The 2,025-nt window shown below is 34.9% G+C and overlaps 1 protein-coding gene across 1 annotated transcript in view; it reads left to right on the top strand.

Annotated features, from left to right (window-relative positions):
• Positions 1 to 2,025, top strand: part of LOC104525595 (dedicator of cytokinesis protein 4) — a gene marked incomplete at both ends in the record, with an annotated part of 81,507 nt that overhangs the window by 75,960 nt on the left and 3,522 nt on the right. Inside the window, 2 exons of the mRNA XM_010168794.1 lie at positions 837 to 937; positions 1,605 to 1,663. Of these exons, the coding sequence (XP_010167096.1) occupies positions 837 to 937; positions 1,605 to 1,663 (160 nt within the window). The remainder of the gene's footprint in view (positions 1 to 836; positions 938 to 1,604; positions 1,664 to 2,025) is intronic.

Here is a 2,025-nt window from a genome sequence, read left to right as displayed (position 1 = left end):
GAATGCAGATTTATCTGCTTGACATAACTGGACATGAGGAAGCCTGTCCTTTGTGAAGTTCTGCAAGTTCAGAGGCTAAAGCTGATAAAAGAATTGCCTGTAGGCAAGGCATCTGTGTTCCTTAAACTTGCTTAGCAATGTTATTACTATCCTGCAGAACTGCAGTGTCTGGAATAGGGCTCCCCCTACACTTCTTTCTTCTTCCTCCCATGAAGCATCTATAATTGGGTTATAATAATTAATATTTTAATTTTTAAAAATATTAAACTTATCTTCAACTCTTCAAAGTAGAAGATTCAACATCTAATTCATAAAGCATGTGCATGAAACTTCTGTATATTTGCAGTATATTAACAAAACCTGGCTTCAGTTTTGTCCAGTGAAGCCTGCAGCGAGACTTGCAAATAATATAAAGCAGGATGGGCCAAAGAATGACAATTCTGTTATGTGATAACTTTTGGGGTGTCAGAACTTTTTGATCTTTTTCAACTTAAGGGCATAACTTTTTGTGGTCTTCCATTTAAATATGCTGAAAAAATGTTTCTGAATTTAGAAGGTAAGGTGTTCTGGTTTGGAGTGATGAAAAAAAATTCTCTGCAACTCCAAAACTTTTATATTTAAGAGATGTAAAATATGTAAAGTAAATATATTTCTGCTGAACATTTTGGAGTTGATGAAAAGTGTATTTGGATGCAAAGAAATTTAGTCAAAAAGTTTGAGTAATTTATTAGTTGAGACTGAAACAAGTGATGTGATTTGAAAATTTGCATCTTGAGTGGTCATAAAATGATGGTACTGAGAAAAGGAAATGACCAACTGCCGTATTCTTATTGTAGATTTGGGATTCCTACTTTTTCCTTGCTGTCATTTTTATAAACCAGTTATGTCTGCAACTGGAGATGTTCACACCTTCCAAGAAGAAAAAGGTTTTAGAAAAGTAAGTACTCCTGTCAGCTTCTAGAAGACTGCAATAGATCAAACACTTCTCAAAATGCAAGGCATGGGAAGTTGCAAAAAGGCCTGCCAAAAAGGTAACAGTAACACTATTTCCACTCACTGGAATGAGAGTTGTCCCTGGCCCTCTTTATAGGTCTTCAGAGCTGATAGTGGGCTTCATAAAGTGCCCAAATTGGTTTAGATTTGGGGAGCAAAACAGCCACATTCTAGCAGTGCCAACACAAATTTCCAGTTCATGCGTAAGTTGATTCATACTGGTTCAGGTGTTTCTGCCAGGCACCGCACTGTTGTCTATATGAATTAATTGTATTTCTTTAAGCTAGACTAAAACTATTTGTTCTGAGAGAGAGAACTACAGCATATTACTGCAAAAAGTAGCTTTTGCTTCAGCTGTGTTACTGATATATAGCATTTAGAAAGAACTGATACTTTTGACACTGTTGCAAATAAACCTGGGTTTAGGAATCAAGTTTTAGCTGGGTACAATGGAAAGAGGAAAAACTTGGAAGAAATCATCACTTCAAAAGTAGTTTTTTTATCGACTACAAATGAGGCATTTCATTTAACGATGTCACAGAATGGTACAGAAACTTGATTTTCTTAAATGATCTTTCAACTATTTTGCTTTATGTTTTAATACATTGCAGATACGGTGACATGCGGGTAACAATGGGGTGTGAAATCTTCAGCATGTGGCAAAATTTAGGTAAGTAATTACAACATCAGTAGCTCATAAAATGAAAAACAATTAGTATTTCTTCACCTGTTAAATACACTTGCCAGTGATAGAGGAGTTGTTGATAATTAAGTTCACATGAAGTCTTGATTCAAGTTTAGGAAAACCCTAGTCATCTGTAGTTCCCTTTGTTATAGCTCAATTCAGCTTTCTAAGCCCTGTTTCTTCAAAGAGAACTCAAAGAATACCAGCAGAGAAAATTAGAAAAGAAAGTACTGCTCATTTTGGACAGAATTATTATACCTGGAAATATACTTATGTTCACAATTTTAGTTCTGTTGTCAAACAGAACAGAATTTTAAGAAACAGACATATATCTTAATTCTGAAGCT

The sequence above is a fragment of the Antrostomus carolinensis genome, unplaced genomic scaffold (genome assembly GCF_000700745.2).
Source record: "Antrostomus carolinensis isolate BGI_N321 unplaced genomic scaffold, ASM70074v2 scaffold615, whole genome shotgun sequence".
Taxonomy (NCBI): domain Eukaryota; kingdom Metazoa; phylum Chordata; class Aves; order Caprimulgiformes; family Caprimulgidae; genus Antrostomus; species Antrostomus carolinensis.
The sequence above is the reverse complement of the archived record's forward strand: the minus strand, read 5'-3'. Positions and strand labels throughout refer to the sequence as shown.